The 24,569-nt window shown below is 36.9% G+C and overlaps 1 protein-coding gene across 1 annotated transcript in view; it reads left to right on the top strand.

Moving 5' to 3' along the window:
- naaladl2 (N-acetylated alpha-linked acidic dipeptidase like 2) overlaps positions 1-24,569 on the top strand; it is a 471,898-nt gene that overhangs the window by 134,308 nt on the left and 313,021 nt on the right. The window contains exons 4-6 of the mRNA XM_076880772.1: positions 2,306-2,482; positions 4,105-4,282; positions 6,415-6,576. Coding sequence (XP_076736887.1) covers positions 2,314-2,482; positions 4,105-4,282; positions 6,415-6,576 — 509 coding nt within the window. The 5' untranslated portion in view covers positions 2,306-2,313. The remainder of the gene's footprint in view (positions 1-2,305; positions 2,483-4,104; positions 4,283-6,414; positions 6,577-24,569) is intronic.

The raw sequence follows: 24,569 nt of genomic DNA, 5'->3' as shown, positions 1-24,569 counted from the left end.
ATGTTTCTTTGTATCTCTGCCACTGCTTTTGTACCATTTTCACTGTATCCGTCTTCTCTCTTCTCTAAAACTCTTCATATAATTGTCACACTCACATGTCTCCTCTCTATCTAAATCCCCCTTTGTAATCACTAAAAAAGAAACCGATGCAGTGTCTAAACAGGGACAATTCAGATCTGTAATCGATTCACAGCTCCTCTGAGCTATAAAACGATAAAATCACAATCATTAGTATAACCAACAATTGTTGTGTTCTTTTGTTATTTTGGTTTTTAGGGTAAGTGCAATAATTGCCTCTGCTAATACAAAGAAAGGAAAAAAAACACAAAATATACTGTTCTTTATATGTTTGTTGATTTACTTGTAGTTATTATTGGCATTGTTAATGCTGACTGTTATACTGTATACATGTAGTCATATGTCTGGTGACGATAAACATAGCAGTCAATCACAGAGGCTTATCTTGTATATATCTGTATATTGCATTGTAAAACTTGAAAAATAAATACAAAATATTTTATTTGTTGAGATGTTTGTTAAGATGAGGTCAAATGTCATCTGGCTTTATCTCTGTGAGTAGCATCTTGCATCCTTAGCATGGCTTTGACTCACACCGGGCACATTTCTGATGTTTGTTCTGTGCATAGTTTTTCCTTTTTTTTCCTGACTCCGACTTCCTGCCCCTTTTTATTTATTCTCTTCAGCTTGATAAAATTGTGTACAGAAAGAGGTCCAGCATCACTGTTTAGCAACACTGAGTGTGGAACCCCTTCTGGGACACATCCACACCCAAAGTTTGTCTGGAGCAACTCTTGAAAGGGGGTTAAAGTAACCACAGTTGTAAGCCCATTCAATTGCTAATAATAATTTTAAAATTAAATGGCCTAGTGTAAAGAATACTTAAGGACAAGTAACATTACAGTATAAAAAGGCTTAAGATAAGTACAATTACACAAAAATGACTGTAGTAATGAGAAGAGTTGTAACTTATTCGCAACCAATTTAGTTGCTATTTCAAACCCGCATCACCAACTTTCATGTCAACATGATTATCTTTTTGTGTCCTTTCTTCTTTCGTTTTTCTTTGAACCAGTTAGCATTGAATAAGCTGCCAAGTATGAACTGGTCAATGTATGCAGAATAAGGGCCAGTAAGTTTGACAACCAGTCTGGTGCTGTTCTTTATTTATTCTCTCTCTCTCTCTCTCTCTCTTTTTTTTATCCTACCACAAGCGGTTATTGATTGGGCAGTTCATTTGCCCATTCATGGTGGACTTTGATGGAATAGCGTATAAAAAGCACTGTTAAACTTGATGACATGCTGAGACACTAGCTGGGAGATTTTATAAACCTGATCTTCACTCAGATAACACAGACACATACACAAACAGACACGCAGTCAATGCATGCATGTGATACCAGCCACACTGAGATTTAATGATGCTGTTAAGGAGCTGTATTGAACCCAGAGTTGGTTTTACTGGCCAAAACACAACCAACACGTATACTATCCTACAGTCTCGACAAATTCTGCATCCATAAACACAAACTTGCACACACACACACACATCCACTACTTAACTTGCCTTAACAGCTTGCAACCGGCCTTCTCTCTGTCATTTTAATGTGTATAAATGAATCGCAGCCCCCTGTGGTGCTTTTACTCTTCATAATTGTGTGCTGAGAGGCTCTGGTCAGTCACTTAACCCAAGCAGCTTTTAACCACATTTATCAAATTTTATTCTTTGTCCCACACGAATGTAACATCCATTACCTTAAGTCAAATGAGGCAGTTTTAATCCGACCCAGGTGGTGGACTTTCATTGCACACTGCCTGGCTTACTTCCAAATAAGTCTCAGTAGACACTGCGTATGTCAATATATGCAATATGCTATCATTGTCTAAAATGGACTGCTCTAAGAATCTGCTTACTTTTTTGGTCATTAAAAGTTGTTGCAACCATTGTATATGTTTTTTCCTTTTTATTTTTACTTTCAGATAACGAGAGGAGATGATGCTTTTAAGGAAGGCTGATCTATTATGCTCTGTTTCAGCTGAAGCAAGTGATTTATAGCTCACATTCATAGTGGTATTAAATATAAGAAAAGGCAAAAGAATGAAAGTCCTGTGATCTCAATAACAAATAACATGGAAACATTTGCACCCAGGGTTGTACGAGGATTTTAATGTTTCCTTCATGAAACAATTTTATTTTTTTTATAGCATCAGAAACATTTCTTATTCATTTGAAACTTGTTATTATATAAAATAAAACCAGTTTTAATTATTTGCATGTGTGTTTCAGGTAAGATAATGGCATATAGGAAGGTGTGTGATGCCCAGGGTGGTCCGCTGGTCGGTGAGGTTCTGCACTGCTCTGGAGGTCTAGACCTTGACTGGGATCTGGACAAGGAAGAGCTGCAGGAACCGGGGCCAAGCATGGACCGCATGCAGATGCAACATATAGACTGCCAGAGATCAGGTGAGGTTTGATTTCATTTCATTTGCAATTCCCTTTAACAATATCTGCTAATGGTTTTAAAACCTTTTAAGTACCCTAAAGCAAAACTTGAGTTTCTAAGCTTTGAATGTCTCCGTTTAAGTTGTGCCTGAAGTTCAGTATAAGCAAAAGCTCTCTATCCTATGCCTTCTGAAGCAAGTAGGCTAATCAGTTTAACGACTGAAAACCAAATATTGATTATTTTGTCTGTTTTCTCCTAATTACAGTAAAAGGTACATATTAGAAAGTTATAACCCAATCCAATCTGCCTGTGGTTAAAAAGACTGAGTTTCAAATTCTTTTCAGTATGATTGGCTTTATTATTGCCTGAGATTAATTCCATGATGATGTGCTAATATGCTCACAATGGTTATTTATTTGACATTAGTTCAGCATGTTAGCATTTACCTCCCTAAACTGAGTTTGATGCAATGTTATGGTTTTGGCAGAGAAAACAAACTAACTAACTAACAAAAGTATTGAACCCTTTTAATCTCATGACTGATTGATTAATTGATACTTTTATTTTGAACATGTAAATATAACTAAAATGATCATTCATAACTATATACAAGTCTACACACATACAATACACTCATAAAACACTTTTACAAACCAAAACGAGCTACATTTTTACATTGGCCTATAAACCCTGTGATTAAGACCCCACTAAATACATGTGCCTTGTAAAAATGATCTCTTTATATTTGTTTTTTAAACTGAGTTGTGTTTGAAATTATATCCATGTAACGAATACTCTAAGGAGCTTGGAAAGAAAAGCGGCTGGATTTCTTTAAGTTGCTTGAAGACGTTTCCCCTCTCATCTGAGAAACTTCTTCAGTTCTAAGGTCAAATGGTGGATAGTCCCAGATTTAAGCCCTGTGGGAGTATCCCCCCACGAGGTACAATGGACCACCTAGTGATCCTCTACCTAATCACATGAGCCAAGGTGTTAAAACGGGTGTGGGTCCCAATCAGCCAGAGTTTCGAGTGAGCTCATTGTGAAACCTAGCCCCACCCTATCATGTGATTTCCTGAGGTCAGATGGCCCAGGATGTGAGTGGGCGTTAAGGCGTCTGGGAAGGGATCTCAAAACTGGATTATAGATGGCAGAAAGTTGATGTCGTAAACCCCCGCCTCTGTTCAAAGATGGTCATGCACAGTGGACATAGATGGCTTCTTTCACTCCTCTTTCAAACCATCTGTCCTCTCTGTCCAAAATGTCAACATTGGCATCCTCGAAAGAGTGTCCTTTATCCTTTAGATGCGGATGGACAGCCAAGTCTTGTCCTGTGGAGGTGGCTCTTCTATGTTGTGCCATGCGTTTATGAAGTGTAACAAATACCTTAATGAATACTTTCAGCTTGGGTTACTCTCGCCTTGATCAACATAAATGAAGACAAGCTTCATTAGAATACAATTATACTGCTCCATCACAGAGGGACACATTTTCTATATTCGTGCTGTTTATTGTTTTTAATCTTATGAAGTTATGTAGCGTTGTACTTTTTTTAACTTCATCTTTACAATTGTTCCACACACGAACTCCTGTGACAGTAATGCTGTAATGTTGACTTTAATTGTGTTCAATGCTATAATTTCAGGGTGTTCAGACCCTGGTCCTGACCCTGACCCTGAACTGATGGAACCCATCCAGCCCTCTGTATCAGTTTCACCACATGGACGATTTGAACGACTTCAAGAAGATCCCAACTACATCTCCCACTTCACCAGGGCTCCTGGACATAAAGGACAAAGACGGCTGCACTGTTTCCTAGTCAAGTAATTTAAGAAGCACTGTACCTGCCCACACTCACCTTTGTAGAATTTCTTTCACTTTTGAACTTAGATCATATTGACAGTTTATGCATTACAATGATGTAGCAGATGATAATGAATAAGATATAGGAGTTTAAATATGGGAACAAATAAGACTGGAAAATAGAACCATGAAGCTATAAAATAAATATGGTGTAATTTCAGAATGGATGCCATTGCGTTTCTTGGTTATTACAACATACTTTTGCTCTATATCCTGCCTTTGACAAAACTTTGCAATAGCATTATTATAATTAAAAAAAAAAAAAACAAATAAGCAAGGAAAGAGTAGTAATGCAATTTTGGAGTGAGTTAAATTTTAACCCATGCAGTCAAATTTTATCGTTTAAACTCTGTGGACAAGGCATTCAGGGCCTTCATTTGCTAGAAGGTAATGAAAACACTGGTCCAGGAAACATTTTTTTCCTCTTGTCTAACTTATGAGATCAACCTTTGCATTACTCCATAAAAAAAACACTGTCCATTTCCCTAACCCTTAAAAAAGTGTCAACCACTTCTTAGTTTCCCTGTCCCTTCAAACAAACTGAAATCAGCTGCAAAAAATGCAAATAACAGCACAATTGGAACCATAATGTAATTACTGATTTTAGTAGAGTAATGCACTGTTACATTACTGCGTTACTGATAAATGTAATGTCATTACATTATTCTTATTGCATCTTTGGTATTCGTTACACCCAACACTGATGACATTTATCTGTTTTTATTATATGACTCTTGCCATTCGTGTCTATACCAATGAATATTTGTTCCCTGCATATTAATTGAATTGAAAGTGGAACTAAAAAAGTCCTTGTCCTTTTTCCTCTCACTGCTGACGCTAAACATCATCTAATCTGAATGTTTCACTGAATTTACTTCTTCCTCTCGCTCCTTCTTCCATGTCTAATTATTACATACTGTATCTATATTACCCTACTCAGTGCCATTAATGTACTATACGAGAAAGTTTGGGAATGGTCCCTGTGTTCTTAGACGTCCTGTAATTGACAGCACCTGCTAGAATGCCTTTTGAATATTAAACTTTACATTATGTGCAAGCATTGTTTTACTTTTAAGACTCTCAACTTAGTTAGATGACTCTATTGATCTGTATTTCCTCAAGACAACAGTAAGTTTATGAGGAGTACTTATGACCAGAGTTATCAGTTGTTACTTTCATTTTTTTGTTATAATGTTTCATAATAAATGTTTGGTGGTTCTGAAATAAACAAGCTGCCAAATAAGACTGAATTTTATTTACAAATAAACCATTGTTTCAACTCATTTAGGGACTTACAGGGGGGTGTGAGCAATGCACTTTTCTCCAAATTGTGTTTCCAACTTCTTCATCTAATCTTCAATGTCAGAAGCACATATTACCATACACATATATCCAAATGTGTTTTTTAAATCAAGAAGATAATAAGTCTTAGAAAGTGTACTACAATGAGATTTTCAGCAAAATAGTTAATATGATTAAAAGCAAGAAGAAGTCTGCGTTATAAAGGACTGACTTCGGTTGCAGGACTGATCGAGTCCGGCATATGCAAAATACAGGCTGTTTAATGTTGTTAAATAGTCAGCACTGATTTTTTAAATTTGTTTATTAATGAACAAAAAGTTATTCTCAGTGTTTAAAAAATAATCACACAAAAAAAATCCACTTTATATTGGCATGTATGTAGGTGTAGATCTCAATTTAGTGTATGGATATTCTACAGCAGTTCTTTACCTAGTTCTCAGATAGATTAAGAAGGGTAAACTAATTATCTGGATAATAAATAATATATAAAGCCAAAACTAAATATGCATCAGATAGGCTGTGAACATCAGATAACACCTTAAGCAGCTGCAAGCTTTGGTTGTCTTTAGAAATTAAGGTATTTACATTTTGTAAACATAACAGATTTTTTTCAGTATGACTCAGGGATAGGCCAAGATCAAAAGATATATACATTCCTAGCTAAAGCCAGATGATACTGATTATTACATTATACAAATATATCTAATACATCTTAATAGCATCTTTGATTGCTTATATAATAGAATAACTTTAACATTAATATGTGATTGCTCCCTTCTTTTCTTTGTAGATACTTCCTGGCAGGGGTGGCTCTTTTTGTCCTTGGTGCCCTGATTGGTTGGTTTACTCACACATCTACTATCAAATCACCTGTTCTGCCACCCGACAGCTCCGACTTGCTGGAGGAGTTGTTAAAAGGAATTACCGCTGACAAGATAGATGCCCTTCAAAAGTAAGCCCCCAGTTTCAAAATTTACATTGCCCTTCTTGAATTAAACGCTTTTCTTTGAAACCACTCTTTCAAAAACACTATTCAGCTCAGTAAGGTTTATGTACAGACTAATTGCATTATCAATGGTGTTATCATAAAGGGAAAGCAATATGGCTATGATGGAGTAGGGCCAAATGATTTTTTTAAAAGAAGTAACACAGGTGGACAGAGAGGAAGTCTCTGTCTACCCGTCTGAGGGCCCCTAACTTCACTATTATTTTCACTTGTTACCTTCTAGCCAGACACTGATCTATTTATAGCCAAAGAAGAAAGAAAAGATCCAGAGATAGCAGAAAGAGAGAAAGGGGAGAAAATGAGAGATAAAAAAGTAGCAGGTAACAAATCTTTTTTTATTTTTTTAATTTATTTATTTTTCTAATACTGATACAAACCTCCAACCTGAACGTTGTTTTCTCCAAGCCAAAGGATCACAGGATGCCTGGGTGTATGTGTCTGTGTGAGATAACAGGCTTTGCCACTGAACTGAAACAATCATGTCACCATGGTTTCTCTCTGAGTTTTCCATGCTTTTTATAATTTATTTTCTCACATTTATATTTCATGGTGCCAGAAACACCCCCATCCAACCTTCCATAACCACCAAAGCTACCCACACACACACTTACACACTACATCTCTACCATCTGTGTGAATGATGAGGTTTTTCTCCATCGCAGTTATCAGTGAATTTAAATGGTTATTTGTTGCTCCTGTCAGTCCTTCATGGAAGAGTTTGTCATTTATTTTAACTAAGAACATCAACACATATGACTAATGTTTTAGATAGGTGAAGCATGAAATTAGAGGAGTGGTCTGCATTAAAAAATGGTGCTAAAATAGAATGTACATACGTCATGGTCTTTGTAGACATTATGGACACCCAGCTTTGTGAACACAATAACTCGAGAACAGGACCACACAGGATTTTCAAATTGGTAATATTAGTAATAGCATCTGATAAAAATGTCAAAAAAGTACCATTACCTCATGGTAAGGAATCCGATCACTAGAGAAGGAAGTCTTCTAGGACATACCCTAACTGGATCATCTAGAAAGATGAGAGGTAGCACTAGCGGCAGTTTTTTTTTTTTTTTGGGGGGGGGGGGGGGGGGGTTGTGACAAACAACCCTAAAACTAGCCCTCACGTATCAATTCCTCTCAGTTTCCATTAAGGATATATTTAGGCTTTCTTTAATAATGGGAAAAACAGTTTGTTGGGATGCTGTGGAAAAAATCAGAATGCAGTTTAAAACTAAAGAAAGAAGGCAGAAAGAATTATCTATATGAAATATTACAAGGGTAAGGTAAAGGTGGCAAAGCTAAACACAATTCATGCAGATTTTATTATTTAGTTCCAATGTACAGCACTTTGCATCAGCTGTGGTTGTTTTAAAGTGCTTTATAAACAAAGATGATGATGATGATGATTGCAATTTTAGAAATAGTGATGCATGTGTGGTAAATGAATTGATTCCTTTATAGTGCTTTTGTACTCTTCCAGAGCGCTTTATGCAACATTCACCCATTCACACCAGCACTTTTTCCCACCTAAGCTTAAGTGCTTTCTCAGAGAGAAAGTTGAGGTTAGTATCTTGCCCAAGGATATTTGGCATGTAGACTGCTCCAGCCATGGATTGAACCACCAACCTTCTGATTAGATTATGCTTTACCTCCTGAGCTACAGATGGGGCAATTGCGGCTCAAGAGCTGGCAGTTCGACCACCGGCTCCGACAGTCTCAGTCGTTGTGTCCTTGGGCAAGACTGAGACTGAGACTGTGAATGTGTGTGTGTGAATGGGTGGATGGCTGTATGTAGTGTAAAGTGCTTTGGGGTCCATAGGGACTAAGTAAAGCGCTATACAAATACAGGCCATTTTACAGATACCCCTGTATCAATAGTATATGTATGAATAAAAGCAGACCTCAACATAGAACAACAGAAACTTGTGTAGACAAACAGCAGGCCCCTGTGCCATCATCCCTCTTTCTCTGGTTCAAATTTGCAAATACATCAGGACTTTTCCCTGGATCCAGTCCAATAGATGTGGTTAGCCACAAATAAATGATAAATTATTGTAGCAAATATTCTTAATCATTTTCTCTTGTTTCTCTATAATTTTACTTCAACAATCCTTCCCATTTACACCCACAACTTCAAGGCTATTATTGAAAAAGCTTCACAGTTAAAGGTGAAATGTGATCATTACTACACTTTGAAGGGGGTAGTATGTAGTTTTATATTGCCATTCATTGAAACTGATGGCATTTAGGGTTACTCCAGTCATCTCCGTCATCAATTACGATAATGATTCTATATTCACAATCATATGTTATGATAAAAATCTGTTATTTATGGACTCTTTACAAATAGATAGATACTTTAGGTATCTATAGTTTGGTTCAGTGGATATTCCAATATTTGCTTAACCTAGAGTCTGATCATTCTTTTTTTACTATTTACTTTATAAGGCACAGAAAACTGTGAAAAAAAGCTATCTGACTTTATGTTGAGTCTGGGATAGCAAAACTAAGACGGGAGCAGACAAAGCAAAAGAGACACATGAAAGGACTTCTGAAGACAGAGAAAGATGTAAGAGGAAAAAGGGGAGTCTAAGGAGATGATGGCGGAAGGGGAGCGTATTTAAACAGCTTTGCTTGACTAGACAGGGGAAATATCTTCGTGTGAATTAATTACTGTTTGGTTTGCAGGAATCTCCCACATTGAGTGATTATCACATTTGCATGAATAGCTCCCATATTCAACAAATAACAATCAGTGTACATATTGTTTGGAATTGTGACTGTCTTTGCACAAACTAATTAAGTCCCCTTTTGTTTATTATATAATATTTCCAATCTTTGGCCTTGTTTCTTAGCAAAATAGGGGGTGTCACAGCAGAAGAGAACAGACTTTTTTTTTCCAAGCTTGTCACTGTAGAAAGTTTATGCAACCAATTCTTTTTCAATTTACACTTCAAAGAGGTGTGTAAGCAAGCAGAGCTACTTTGAGAGAAAATGGATTAAGTTCAAATCCTTAGAAGATGGGCTGTCACTGCTAGTATCTTTGCCTGTCTAATACTTATATCTCTCCTGCTAATTATACTCCTGTAATAAATTTTTGAGCTATATGGAAGTACATTTTTTTGGTTGTTGCTTTTCTGCATACAGGTCTGCACATATCTCAAATGTGAACAACTGCCTGTGGTTTTTAAGTTTTTAGAGATTTTAGGAGTAAATTATGACTGCAATCACTGCAAATTCCGGTTTGGTGATATGATCAGATGGCAAATCTTTATCTAGCTGATTTAGTCTTATCTAGATGATATAGATCTTGCTGTGCTAGCACCAGAACAAGCAGTAACATACATCACAAGCTATTAACACAAAAGTGAATTAAAAAAAAAAAAAAGCTTAAAAGTGGACTTTTAAGCTTTGTGGAAAACTGCAATTTTAGATAACTAGCTAGCAGATGATGGCTGTTAAAACAGTGAATCTGTCTCTATTTAGCTTATTTAGCTCCATCTACTATTTTGTGTGAGTTTCTTTGTAAATCGCCTATCGCTTGACTAAGTGTGTCAGTTATTTTTGTTGTACATTTTTATGTGATGCTAATGACCAATGCAGAAATTTGAACTTGCATAGTTCAAATGTCTTGATATCTGACATGCTTTGTGGACAGTACCAGTTTTCTCTGCATATTTGGAAAAATAATGAAAATTATAATGAAAATAATGAAATTATCCATGTTTGTTGACTGAATGGCTCTTTGGCAGTAGAACACATATTATATGTGCTAATAAAATAATCAAAAACCTAAACACACCTTATAGCCTTGTTAAAGCTACTGTATACATGTTTATTCTATTTGGTTATTGAAAAGAAGGGTTTTAGAGGATTTTGTGCAAGAAAACTAAACTACCAGAGAACTGGTCATGGAGAAAGCTGCTGAACGTGAAATGAATATGGGTGTCCTTGATAAGATTACTTGGTAAAACGTCTGACTTCTGGCTTTCTTAAATTATTTTCTTTTATTTTTTATGGAGTGTGAGCAGTGCTAGATACTTATCACTGATTTAGAGCTGACCACGTCCTCACTATTTGTAACTCTAATGTATCTACTACCTGTTCTTGTAGTAATGAAAAGTTTATCTAAGTAATTGCCAATTGGACCAGCTTTTTTTCTTTCTTTTTTTTACCTCTAACCACTTGAATGTCTCTAAACGTCATTAAATTTTTATGCGCATTTGGTCACCACATTGCTGTGCATTGCTTCCAGTGTTGACACGGCTTCACTTATGAGGCCGTAAATCTTTTTAGGATTTAACCAAAATCTCACAGAGCAGGCACTTCCCTTACCAAAGCCAATGCCCATTTTTGCACTTTCTTTAGAGAAACAACCCCTCATCTTCAGCTGCCTGTAATAACTGCCTCTAAATAAGAAAATTTAGATGAGCTTGTTTGTGTGTAGCAGACATGCTTTCGATGGGTGTTTCGTGTACAGTCACGATCCTGCTGTGTTGCAGTGTGACCCATCATCTATAGGTTCTCATCCATCTTGACATCACTGCAGCTCATTTCACTGATTACTTCATCTCTTCATTAAAGTTAAGTTAATCACTGAAATCAGTTGCTTTAGTGACTGATTGCAGAGACTCTCTGGCCATGATAGCACTGTAACCTTTCTATATTGATGGAAGTATAATTAAGCTTTTTTACTGTGTTTCTACTCTTTATAATTATGTGTATGCGCACAAGTCCACATGAGTGAATTGACGATTGTAGGCAGAACCGAGGAGATTGTGCTACCAGAATAGAATTTTGCAGACATTGAGGACAGCTACAAGTACCTTGGAATCCTATAGGGAAATGGGAGCCATAAAAAGGCCAGTAAGAAAACCACAACCACCAAACATCTGCAGAGTGAGTCAAGGCCTCAGAAGTCAGCTGATTCCCATTCAGCAGTGCCTAGGGCAATCAGCACCTGGTCATCATATACCCTGCTGGACTAATCAGTTGGCCAAAGGAGGAGGTGGATGCCACTGACATCAAGACAAGAAAGCTCCTTACCATGCATGGCATGTCGCACTGGCAGACTTAACAAGTGGCTGATATCAAGAAATCCTACCAATGGCTGGACTGAAAGACAGCACAGAGGCGCTAATCATGGCAGCACAGGAACAAGCTCTAAGGACAAGTTCAGTAGAGGGTGAGGTCTACCACACCAGGCAGGACCCCAGGTACAGGCTGTGCAAAGATGCCCCTGAGCCAATCCAGCACATAACAGCAGGGTGCAAGATGGTAGCAGGCAGGGGATACATGGAACGCCACAACCAAGTGGCCGGTGTTGTATACAGAAACATCTGTGCCTGGAAGTACCAAGGCGAAAATGGGATACATCCCTAGGGTGGTTGAGAATGACAAAGCTTATGGTTTCTGAAAATCGATGTTGTTTTAAGTCATATTCACACAGACATATAGAATATTCCAAGTAATATTCCATGTCAAAAGACGTGGAAGCTTTTGTGGCTGAGCACATGTGTGTGTGTGTGTGTGTGTGCAGTATCCTAACTTGAAATGCAGCCCTTATCAAAATAACACCGAGCAACATGACAGCCATATCAATAACACTGTGTTTGGTGTTTCCAATAACATCAGACTGTAAATGGTAAATATGAAGTAGAATAAATGAATACAAATCCACAGCATAAGTAAGACCGCATCCAAACTGAGACATTATATAATTTGCAGTAGTTCCATTTAGATTATTCCAATGTTCAGTGCCAGGGTTTTGTGTTGAAATATAGACATATTTTATTTTCATGAACGTGATTTCTTGCTCATATAAAGCAATCAAGGGAAGCACAGAAGAGCAAAATACAGTAAGAGGGGAATGAAGGAAACAAATGAAGATGGAAAGGGTAAGCAGTCAACAGTGTGAATAAAAGGAGAGGGAAAGAAAAAAAGAGGCCATATTTGACAATGACACTAGTCTAACATGGTGTTTGCTGAAAAAAAAAAAGAACATGAGAACAAGAAATAAGTTTAAAGGTACTTCAGATAATCTTTTTTTTTAAATTTCTTCATGTAAATTTTTAACGATGATAAATGTGTGACAATAGGGGAGGAGACATTTTTAAAGTCATTTTTTAAATAAAATAAGCTTATTTTCCTGATATGGAGATGAATGAATGATTATACAGGGATAGAAATATGAGATAAGTGGACTTAATGTATTCCTATGCCACAACTAGTTCTTACAATCATGAAGAAATATTCTATATTGTAATGGCAATAAAGTGAATGAGAGAATAAAGGGAAATGTTTAAATTGCACTGAGATCTACTTGGGTTGCTGTGGGGCCCAGAAACTAAAATTGGCTGTGCTGCTTTAAAACCAAGGTTGAGAATAGATTTAATATATGTTTTAACATTTATTTGTTTTACTCAAATTTAAATAAACATATTTACTGCCTTGCTTCACATTCACTCTATTTGCACTTCTGTCCAGAAAGTATGGCATCTCAGTATTCAGTATCAGTATCTCAATACAGTATTACAGTATTGTCTGTAGTCCAGAGAGCGAAGGCAGCTGAATTAATTACAATGCAACTTTTACACTATTTTTTTTTTTTGCTCTAAGATAAAGGTAACAGTAACATTTCTCCAGTTTATGCAAGTCTTTCTGTGTCTTGGATAGATCAAAAAGAATGGAAAGAGAAAGGCCTGACACACAAAGGCCTATAAACCTAACAGTTACCCTCTGACAGCCTCTGGTTGCTAACGAAAAATGTTTATGAATGGTTTGCAAAAGTTGCAGGGTGTTACTAGGGGAGATCAGTTGCAAAAGGTGCTGCACCAAATCTTTCCTTGTGAAGAAATACTAAGTTTTTCTTTCTGACAGACAGCCTGGTGGCTGGTGACCAGTCCATGTTCCTGTGTGACTGGGCCAAAATCTCAACAGCACTGATAAATAACAGTGGGAGTCATTTTTTGAACTGAGAAGAGCATACCTGTTCTCAAAAGACACACAAGTCTTCTATGGTGCAGAAAACTGAACCTGTCTGATCGGCCATAAGTTCTCATCTACCGATGTGCTGCTCTGAGAGGTTTCCTAAGTATTATGTTTGAAAGAGAACAAGAGACACTTGAAATCTAAATATTGTGATAATAATAATACAGATATTCTTAAGCAAATATGAATATCATCTTGACATTTGGGCTGCTGCATTTCTGCTTATTTCATCTCTTCATATTTAAGTCAGCTGGTAAGGCATAAGTCCTGAAATCAAGCCTTAGTTAAAATTTATGAAAAGTCCGCTTTTCAGCATAATGTAAGATATAGTTTGTGTATCCCAGCTTAAACTTAGAAGAAATAGCAAGTAACAGCAGGAGTACATAAGGAACTGTGAGAAAGTGATGATACTGTTTTTTGCTGAGAGTGCATTTCTGTTGCTCAGTTAAAGCTCTGCTTCATTACGAGAACACACACTCTCTAAGATCTGTGGTTATGGAGCATTAGGTGCCGGTGATATGTCATGTGTCACTGTTGTTTATAGATATGCAGTATATTTGTGATCACAGACTTTGTTTTTTGATGGCAAGGGTTGATCTCCACTTTTTGTCCAAATTGATGTGAATAGGAAACCATATAACACTTCAAAATCATATTGATTGCTTACTTTTACAGTGTTTTAGGAATAACAAACTCAAAAATTTAAAATTTAAATGTGCCACATAACCAGATTAAGAAATCTATTACCATTTTGTCTTAAAATTATTTTAAAACTTATGCAGCAGCACAGTGCTCTGAACTACTGCGCACCTTTCTGTGTTTCTTCTGCCTTTTTGTTGCGACTTCCTGCAACAACCTTCCGTCGTCAGGAACTGATAGACATCGACCTCAACCTGAAACCGGACTTTATTTGGGATTGGACAGTATCCTACCCAAGATTGTGATACCACTGGGCACTCCGTAGGTTATTGTGGGGAATAGCAAGTGATGCAGACAGTGCAGGGAGCGGTAACAAAAGGGGGGGATACAGAGCTGACTAACACGTCCAGCTGCGAAAACAACAACCGTTATGCCAATTGATTGATTGGTAATTTATTTCAAACATGCAAACAATATACAGATACATTTATAAAAGAAAATAAGAGAGAGAGAAAAAAAATACTATACAAAAAAATCAATACGTTTCAATATAGCTGCCGTTCTGATTCATTTACATGTTGAAAGGGAGTGGGAAGAAGTAAACACTTATTTAATCCCAACCCTTTGCCAGTTAATATTTAGTCAGCTTCCTTACTGATATAATTTGTAATAAAAATAGTGAACAGATTTCTGATATACTATATACTATAATATCACATCATGAATTTTTTTTTAAATAGAGACATTCACTTAATTTCAATATTTTCCTTTTCTTTATCGTTCGAGAAGATCATATTTTTATAACTCTTTTTGAACTGTTTTATGTTTGGACATTGCTTTTATTCCATGTTCAGACTGTTCCACAGTTTCACTCCATGAACAGAAGCACAAAAGCTTTTTCTTGTAGTACGTACCTTCCCTGATTTGAAGTTACAAAAACCCCTTGAATTATAACTTCCTTCTTTCAAAAACAACATACTCTGAATATTACCTGGCAGTTCTTTAGTTTTTGCTTTGAATAGAATTTGTGCTGTTTGGAATTTCACTAGATCGTCAATTTTCAATATTTCAGACTGCAAAAATAGTGAGTTTGTATGTTCCCTATAACCTGCATTGTGGATGATTCGAATTGCTTTTTTTTTTGAAGAGTAAAAAGTGAATGTAATGTGGTTTTATAGTTATTGCCCCAGACCTCTGCACAATAGCTTAAGTATGGTGAAACCAGTGAACAGTATAGAATATGAAGTGATGTTCTGTCGAATACCTGCTTTGCCTTGTTTAGTACTGCAATGCTTCGTGATACTTTGGAATGAATATATCTTAACATTGTAATGGCTGTAAAGCCAATCATGCTCCTTTGCCTTTGGGGAGCAAATTACACCTGCAGACAAGCCACCGTTCTCTGCAGATCACTTGTATGTTTGGATTTGTTGACAAAGAGGAAACTAACTATAAAATTTTGCAAAAACAAGAAGTAAATAAGAAGATTGTAGTTGCGACAATCTAGACTAACCAACATTAGCTTCTATCCCAGTAAGTTGATTTTGTTCATTTAGATGCAGTTTTCAGTGGGAGAAATGTTTTGCCACTTGGATGAACAAAATCAACTTTCTGGGATTTCCTTACCTGAATGATTGAGCATCCATCGGGACATTACCTTTTCAGTTTTGGTGTATGTTCCCTGGTGAGCACAGATGGAATATAACCACCTGTTTTGTCAAATTCTGGCCGTTGAAGCTTAAATAATATGAAATGTACTGTGGCTGTTGGATTCTAGAAGTATGTATTCTTAAAATAATATACTGAGAAGATTTTTATTTAAAAGCAAATCCTTTTTACCAGCCTCACGCGGATGCATAACAATCATCAAAAGACAGATTACACTGTTACACAAATTTTTGACCTTCCAAATATAGAGATTTCTTGTATACCCTGTGATAGATTAGTATTAGCCCTTCAGTTGACTGGCAACATGTAGAGGGTGTACCCCATCCTTTGGAGTTAATCTTATATGATTTTAATGAATCAGTTTCACAGTTCAATTCAATTTTATTTATGTAGCACACAACAGCAACAGGCAACATGACGCTTTTTATATTGTGAGGTAAAGACCCTACAATAATAATAACAGAAAAAATCCCAATATGTAAATGACCCTCATGATCAAGCATTTGGTTTTGAATGATACTGCATGTGTAAGTACATTTGTTCAGTAGAGAGATTTGACCCTCTTGTTTTGTATTTGTGTGTTCTTTTCTTTATTTTCTCTAATAATGTAATATATTACAAAGTAATATTATAATGTAAGTTTGATCAAGCTGTGTTGATGTCAAAAAGCAGCAATAAATACCATAGTTTCAACAGAGAAATTACAGTATTCCATTTCCGGGTCCACGAGTCAACTTTGCAAGTTATGTTGAAGCTGAATAAAACGAAAAAAAGCAATTCAGCAATAAAGCAAAACGCAAGGCTGAATGTGTTTAGAGTGAATCTACTCTCATCTGTGAAAAGCACAAGACCCAGTGTTTAACCCACCAGTTCTGATATTGCATGGCAATAATAATAGAGCACAGGGCCGACTATGTTAGGTCAAAACAAACACCCCCATGAAGTCTGTTTCCGACTGTTTGGTAAGAAACAGTCACACCGGTGGCCTCCTGGATGTTATTTGGTAGGGCTCTAGCAATGCTCATCCTGTTTCTCCTTACACAAAAAAGCAGATACCTGTCCTGCTGATAGGTTTAGAACCTTTCACAGCCCTGTCAAGCTCTCCTCAAATAACTGCCTGTCTCCTGCATGTCCTCCATGCTCTTGAGACTGGGAGACACAATAAACCTTCCGGCAATGGGACATGTTAATGTGCCAACCTTTAGTTGGACTACCTGTGCAAACTCTGTAGGATCCAGTTATCACCTACCAGTAGTGACACTGACCCTATAGCTAAATAGAATAGAATTTGGATAGAATTCAACTTTATTGTCATTGCACATGTCACAAGTACAAGGCAACGAAATGTAGTTTGCATCCATCCAGAAGTGCTTTAGCCATAATATAGATATATTACAGAAATGGGCCTGTTATAGGTATGAAGGTACAAAATATGGGTCTATTATGGGTATGTTACAATGTAAACGATATGAAGGTATGTTATGAATATGCTATAACTATAAGTATGTACAGGCTGTAGTGGGTGTGCAAGCTATGTACAGGCTATGAACAGGATATAAATATGAAAACTATATAGAAATATGAACTATAAAGCTATACAGAAATATGAACTATGCAAGTTATAAACAGTTGTAAACAGTAGAATTATAATTATCGTATTATACTGAATGATTGTCTATACAGCATTTACAGTTGTGCAGTTAAGATAAGTGAAATATGTGGATAATTTCTTCAGAGGCTGTAAAGTGCTAGTGGTTGTGAGTGATGGTTCAGTCCATGTTAGTATTGTGTGTATGAGGGTACAGTTGTCCATTTGTTAGTTTTTGTCAAATGTGTGTGTGTAGATGGTTGTGTGTGTGTTCAGTTAATGAGATTAATGTGGGTCAGGTGTCAGGAGGCAGAGTTCAGGAGTCTGACAGCTGTAGGGAAGAAGCTGTTCCGGTACCTGGTGGTCGTAAATGCAAAGCTAGTGGGAAAAAAACAGTAAGAAAAGATTAGAACCACATCAATATTCCAGACGTTTACTTGACTTGATGCTATACTCTGATTAAAAGGTGTTCCTTTAAGTTTTTTGGCCAGTGCATTGTCTTTGGTTTGATTTTCGTTTTGATCCCATATATCACTGAGAGTATTTTTAAAATAATTGTAATGATGCTCTTAAATGTATGTAAATATCTCTAGATGTAAGTGTAGTTGGAAGAACAAAAAAGGAACCAAGAACACCGTTTACAGCCAAGCCTATTAACACTCTTGTTCTACCACTTTTGAAATGTTGTGTAACAGAATATTTTCCGATCCGAGGCTCTGGATCTGATCCAGGGATACAATTTGTTACAAAGCCAAAAGGCACTGATGGCAGTGTTTTTTTCTTCTTCTCCTCATGGTTCTCCTTTCTCTGTCTTTCTCTGTCTGCACTGTGCTTTTCACTCTTTCCGACTCACACACGGACACAAATAAGCGTACGTACAGAATGTGCATAGACATGTTTAAATTGGTTTTCACAAACCAGTACCTAGAGTTTCACACTTTAACAGTTTTGGGCACAATTAATTGCATCGTTCTTTCAGTGCGAGTTACTGTGTGTACTTCAGTGGGATTTGAGTGAGGTGCTGTTGTGTTCTTCAATAGCTTGTAATATTAGCCTTATTATATGGCTCAGTCTTTGACTGAATCCACACCTTGTATGTAGATTACTGAAAAGGGAGAACAGAGCAAATCGAACTACTGCATTACCAAACTGGACTCATTGGCTTGAAGACAGCTCTTCAGTCCACTACTATGTTTTACAATTTCAGTAGGGGTAATAACACATGAATGAATAAGACACACTAAATCATGTGTTGATTGTCTTTTGCTTTGGGGTCATAGGAAGGCAAGTTCTGTAAAATGGTGGGAGGGAGGAAATACATTATTATTTAAAAAGTGTGTATCTTTTATTATGATTATGTAGACACATTTAAGACAGTAAGTTTCCTGGAAGGCAATCTGCTTCTTTGTTTATGTTAGGCTATAACATCAGGGAGGTACATCTGGACAGAATTATAAAACACTGTACGCAATCAAAATATTAACCATAAGTTTAGCTAATGCCTCTATTACCCACATAAAGCACTGATGTAAGAATCATAGCGTCACTTTAGAATTATATGACGAGGTTAAAGACACTGATATACACATATCATTAATATCTACATCAAATTTTCTTTCTGTGCACCAAATAAGTGCAATTTTTGTGCAATGCAATTTTTACTAGATTTATGAAATATGTGAAATATGTTTAAAGGGCAGTTTGGTTCTTACCATTTTATGTATCTCAGTGCTTGCATTCTGCATAGTACCATGCTGTTACAAATCACAATTTGTGACTAAATAATCTCAAATAATAGTATTCAAGGAAGAAGTAAAAAAATAATAATTTTCACCTTGATAAATTTAATTTTAATCAGAATCAGAATTGTGTTTATTGGCCAAGTATATGTGCAGACACATACAAGGAATTTGGTTCCGGTAGATTGTGGCTCTCAAGCACAGCAATGTAAATCACACACACACACACGTGTCTATATATACATTACACATGCATACACATACATAAATGGCCTGCATTTGTATAGCGCTTTTCTAGTCCATAGGACCCCAAAGCGCTTTACACTACATTCAGTCATCCACCCATTCACACACACATTCACACACTGGCGATAGCAAGCTACATTGTAGCCACAGCTGCCCTGGGGCGCACTGACAGAGGCGAGGCTGCCAGACACTGGCGCCACCGGGCCCTCTGACCACCACCAGTAGGCAAACACGGGGTTAGTATCTTGCCCAAGGATATTTGGCATGTAGCCAGGATGCAGCCTGGGATCGAACCACCGACCTTCTGATTAGTGGCTGACCTGCTCTGCCACCTGAGCTACAGCCACCCCAGTAATAAGACATTACTGGGGTAATGTATGTGCATACACATACATACACAAATTTAGAAGTGTTTTGCATTTACTCAGGTTATCTGCATCTAATATCACAGTTTGTTTGGTAACCTGAATCATTTAAGTAAAAGAAATATTCAAAAGAATAATAAATTGGAAAGACGGCATACTTTTTCACGGTACCGTGGGCCTATATTCATTTGAAAATTTCTACATCACATATTTGTGGGTAAAACATCTGCACACAGATTTGTGCCTTCTCGCTGTTTATGATCTGATGCAACTTTTAGAGTTGGCTCATCCACAAGTATGTGGGGGTCTGAAGGATCCAAATGATGCATATTTTGTCAGTAGAGCATGAATGTGAGTCTCCATCTCTTTGCCCTACAATTTGTGGTCTTGTCCCCACAGACAGTACAGTACAATGTACTCACACTCGTCCTGAAGCACACTTCAAGGAGACTTTAAAGGCGTATCTGAATATTTGTGGTCAGAGGCAATATTGATATTCATTATATTTATGATCTGTTTGCTCCACTTACTATAAAGTTAACTGATACAGCAGTTTGCACCTTAAGCTTCTGTACAGCGATGATTTATGACGTTTTCTATATTGACAGCACTATTGAAATAAGTGACATTTGCAGTTACAAAACAGGATGCAAAGACACAAGAGATTTTCTGTCTCTGGTTAGTTAGTTTGACAGACTTGTGCTTTTTCATGGCTTTGAAAATCAGCCAAGATCATGACCTTGGGAGAAAAAAGCTAGCTAATGTATGTTTTGATGTCCTTATATTTAACATTTTTCACATGCCAACTCCACTGCAGTGGGCCCTTAGTTGCTCATTGGTGTTATTTTTAGCTTAACTTACTATAACATGGTCCAATTAACCAGGGTGGGTTTGGTGAAACATGCTTTCCTGTACATTTAAACACACTGAAGGGAAAGTCTTCCTGAATGAGATTTTTAGCTTTGCTTTAAGTGGATGAACTGAAAATGTATTCTGATTTGCAGTCAATTACTGCTCCAGAAGACAATTTATGTCTAGTATCAACCCCAGTGACTCCTATAGTCTCTGCTACAATATCCATCTCACATTACATATTGCTATTTACTGCGGTTATACTGATTCCACCTACACAAAATCTTTTACATTTCTTGTGTTTGTGTGTGTGTGTTTACATTTATAATTTGTGAATTTGCCTCAAAGCAAAGATTTGGATCACATTCTACAAAGGTCCTGGATCACACTCAAACATAGGTTGTCATCTTTTTATATTGTACCTTTCTTAACTGACGAAGCCTGTCAGCATGACAGCTAGAATTTGCTGCTCCAAAAGTGTCTGGGAAGCCTTTTCTTTGACAGGGGTGTCTTTATATGCTTTACCAAATCCCTACTGATAGGACACCAAATCCAGAAATTATTGGTGTAATATAAAAGTGTTTTTGTTTTGCCTCAAGATCAAGATGACTGTGGCAACACTACAGTATGGATCATGTGTAATGAGAACACAAACATTCTCACAGAAAGAATTTATTTGTGTAGAAGCCATGATTTTTTGGATTATTGTGCTTGTTGTATCTTATTAGCTAACCAGAAGGTCTTCTATGGACATTACCATTCATTCAAAATATGTGTGAGTAAAAAGGTTTAAAGCATAAACACATGACTTTAGTCCCGCAAAACAAACTTTTGTCAAACATTTAAAAATAATGTAAAGTAAATGCTTTATATTGGTGTAATGATCCTGCAGTTTCACTTCACACAAACACACACGAAAACACAGTTACCCTTCATGCGTCCGCTGATGCATGCTAGAAATTGTAATACTGCTAATTTCTGACAAGGTGTCATGATAAGAAAAGCAATCCAGTTCTGATTTTCTTTTTTGTTGTGTGCAAGCTCGTGCACTATTAAAAATTATTGTTTTGATTTTTTAAAAAGAGAGAAAAAATTGTCACAGTTGCATAGATGAGTGATAGCTTACAATATAAGTGTATCTGCATGTGTGTGTGTGTGTGTGTGTGTGTGTGTGTGTGTGTGTGTGTGTGTGTTTGATAGACAGAAAGGTTTCGTTTAAGGTCAAATGCCAAGGCTGATCCAAACAATCTACAGCACAGCAGTGACATGTGTCATATTCTATTTATTATCATAATGTCATGTTGAAAAAACATCAATCCAGTCAAAAGGGTCAGTAGTTCACAGTCCAGTTTAAGTTTAAAGTTTACAGAGGCCAAATACTGCAAATGCTCTGTAAAACTGAGCAGAGCCCAGCCCAACCCAACCATGCATAATCCTTCAACACCACAGCACAATGCAGTTTGTTTTGACTCACTCATACTGCATCCAGCTCCTAATAATACTCACTTACTCAATAGTTTTAACCCTCTCAAGGCAGATTTGCAACAGTTCAAAACTAACAACCTGATTACCCCACATACATATTTTATGAGTTTATTTTACTCAGAAGTACCACTGCAGGACTTGTTTGTGCATTAGCAACAAAAAGTTTAAAAAAAAGTTTGAGCCTGAGAGGGTTAAAATACTCAATATTCTTACGGCTGAAAATCTCAATAAATTTGGTATTTCCACTTGTTTTACCAGTAAAATCACTATGTCCACCTGTTTTACTAAAATAACTAAGCTTTTTTTTAAAAAATGAAACTAAATATGTTTTGTTGTTTTAGAGAAATTATAGCTACAGCAGGAGCAAATGAGCCTAGAGCTGAGTGCCAAAGGCAAGTGTGTTTAAAATACTGAGCCAACAGCTATCACATTTGTTAGCCGTTCACCGGACTTGTTAACAATAAAAAAATGTGAATAAAAAAGTGTTAACATAGTCGATGTATTATAAAGATGCCAGGTCCACCGCCTGCATATCAGAATATACAGCACGGCAACAGTTTACAAGCTAGTTTCCTTTGATCATACTGCAAATGTCTTACAATAAGTCAGCAAAGATGCCTTAGTCCAGTGTAAAAATCTATACTATGGGAGCATATGAGCTATTAACTCCTATTGATTCCTTTATTTTATATTAGCTGATAACCTGAACTGCATTTACAGAATAATCTCCACACGATGATCATCAGAAAGAGTTTGTTTGAAAGAGAGAAAAAAATAAATTGATAAAATAAAATAGCGATAGAGAGGCTTTCTAATGTCTAATTACTTTAACTTTGTGTCGATAAAAATGCTGCTACGATGAGCTCCCGCTGTTCCGTAATGCAGACATGCTCAGAATATCCTCCACCACTTCAAGCGAGCTTTGTGTGTGCATCTGGGGATAGATTTAGGAGTTTGGAGTGCGTCTGGTCTGATTTCAGTGCTATGCTCTTCTCTATCTGTGGAATGTCTCATTCAAGAATGACAAAAGTCTCTGCTGCTTTTACAGTTCTTGCTGCTTCACTCAAGATGTCCCATCCCTTTTCTCCTTATGTAACATCCATCATTTCTTACACTGCCGCACTGAGACATGACAGACAAATGTCAATGCTGCGCAAGTTGATGGGCTGTAGGTTGTGTTTGTTGCTGAGATGTGACAAGACAGTCAGACATCAACTAAAAGGTTACATGGCCAATCAGAGTCGAACATGGCTGGGAGCTGCCACGACCACAAATCAGCAGTGTTGATGAGGGCTGGTGCTAGAGGCACTCAGTGGGGAGAGTACGCGTGCGTGTTTTTGTGTATTATTTGCCATCAGAACAGATGTCTCTGCAGCCTGTCGTTTTGATGTAGACATGCATCAAACTCTTTTTCTTGATGGCTGCTGATGAGTTTGACACATTACAACTAAGTATTTAGTTGCTAGTGGGCAGGTACACATATTGCTGCTGGGTATGTGTATAAAGTTTTTCTTGTTTTTTGTTTTTTTTTTTTGGTAAAGGAAAGTAGGTTCCAAAGTTTTGTAGTCATTAGTCTTTTTTTTTTCTTTTAGAAAGCACTTGGAATTTCCCTCGCGTAATTTCTACCCTCATACTTGCAGAGTATAAATAAAAAAAGTCGGTATAGTCGTTTTGCACAGCTCAGTGCAAATTACAGTGGAAACTCATTTATCTGGAGCCAGTGGGAATAGAGACTGTTAAGATGGCTGAGACTCATTCACTCATCCAAATGCTCACACATGAGGCTCTACTAGATTGTATACTATTTGGTAAACACTTTGCTTTACACAGTAAATGTGTACAGTTTTATTGGCTCCATTGGGAAATCATCTTGGCTTTTAGCAAAGGTGCGGCCATGGAGTGAAATTGTAACCGTTATACTTCCAATTTTATCACATTTATCTTTTTACAATTATTAAGTGTGTCTTAATGAACAGGAATATTAATGGTGATAATTATAACATGTGCAGCCAACATGTGCTTTAAACAAGTGTGCAGTATTGTCTGAATAAATTTGAAGGTGTATATCAACTAGCATGATGTGAAGTCTTTGTCATGTGGACAGCTGTAAAATTTTCCTTGCGTGCATTTAAGAAAGAAAAGTTTATTTTCTTGCTTCTTTTTACTCATTATTATGATTATACCTAAAAGGCATTAATCAAGGTTTCTATTAACCAATATGCATCCACTTACTGTCCCACTCTCCCTCTTGTGAGTCCCTCAGACTGCCCAGCTGGGTAATTACCAAAGCTTGTAATAAGGTGGGCACCGAGACATTAATGTAGTTTAGTTCGTCATGGTGAACGTGCTGAGACAAGCCAT

This window comes from Maylandia zebra, linkage group LG23, assembly GCF_041146795.1.
Source record: "Maylandia zebra isolate NMK-2024a linkage group LG23, Mzebra_GT3a, whole genome shotgun sequence".
In the NCBI taxonomy this organism is placed as follows: domain Eukaryota; kingdom Metazoa; phylum Chordata; class Actinopteri; order Cichliformes; family Cichlidae; genus Maylandia; species Maylandia zebra.
This window is presented reverse-complemented; position numbering and strand designations above follow the sequence as displayed.